At 59.2% G+C, this 835-nt stretch overlaps 1 protein-coding gene across 1 annotated transcript in view; it reads right to left on the bottom strand.

Moving 5' to 3' along the window:
* SCARB1 (scavenger receptor class B member 1) overlaps window positions 1-229 on the bottom strand; it is a 66748-nt gene extending 66519 nt beyond the window's left edge. The window contains exon 1 of the mRNA XM_025045497.1: window positions 191-229. Within this exon, the coding sequence (XP_024901265.1) occupies window positions 191-214 (24 nt within the window). The 5' untranslated portion in view covers window positions 215-229. The remainder of the gene's footprint in view (window positions 1-190) is intronic.
* Window positions 230-835: the final 606 nt, after the last annotated feature.

The raw sequence follows: 835 nt of genomic DNA, 5'->3' as shown, positions 1-835 counted from the left end.
CGAGGGGAGTCGCGAGGCCCCCAGCCCCGGGCCCCGGGCCAGGATGTCTGTTAGGCCAACCTCCCCTCCTCCTCCCACCTGCTCCCCGCTCACCCCCATCTTCTCGCCCCCACCTTCGTCTCCCCTTCTCCCCCTCGCCCCTCGCCTCCTCCTTTCTGCTTCTGTGCCCCTGCCCCTCCTCCCGTCCCACCTCCTCTGTCGTGACTGTCACCATTGTTCACTTGTAGTAGTTTCCCAACTTTGGAGAGAACACCAGGGCCGCGCGCCCCCACCCCTGTGACCTCATCTCCCCACAGCTACACACACACATGCACACACACGCACGCACACATGCACACACACATGCACACATGCACACGCGCACACTATTCCAGCCTCATTCTTCCTGGAACAAGCCGAGGACTCCCGCCTCGGGGTCCTGTAAGCCTGCACTGGGCATTCCGTTCCCCCAGATATCCGCCTGGCTCCTTCCTTCCTTCGCGACTGCTCTGCCACCTTGTGTAAAATGAGATAGCGCCAGCTCTCCCATTCACCCTTCGCCCTTACTGTGAGCACCACCTGGCGTGTTCACACTTGACTTTATTTGTTCTTTGCATTCCCAGCATGGCTCCAACCAGAATGCCGCTAGCAGAAGCTTTGCATTGCGGCCCCTGCCCTGTCCCCAGCACCTAGAGCTCTGCCTGGAGGGGAATGCTGACCCACAGCCTTCTCGGTGGCCCTGAACTAAGTGCCTTGCACACAAGGGCTCCACTTAGAGATAAGGGAACACGTGCGGAGAGGCTAAATCAGCAAATCTAAGTTTCTGCTTTCTGATGAGACATGCTGAGCAAGTGAG

The sequence above is a fragment of the Pteropus alecto genome, unplaced genomic scaffold (genome assembly GCF_000325575.1).
Source record: "Pteropus alecto unplaced genomic scaffold, ASM32557v1 scaffold213, whole genome shotgun sequence".
In the NCBI taxonomy this organism is placed as follows: Eukaryota; Metazoa; Chordata; class Mammalia; order Chiroptera; family Pteropodidae; genus Pteropus; species Pteropus alecto.
Note: the sequence above shows the minus strand (reverse complement) of the source record. Positions and strands in the feature narration are given on the sequence as shown.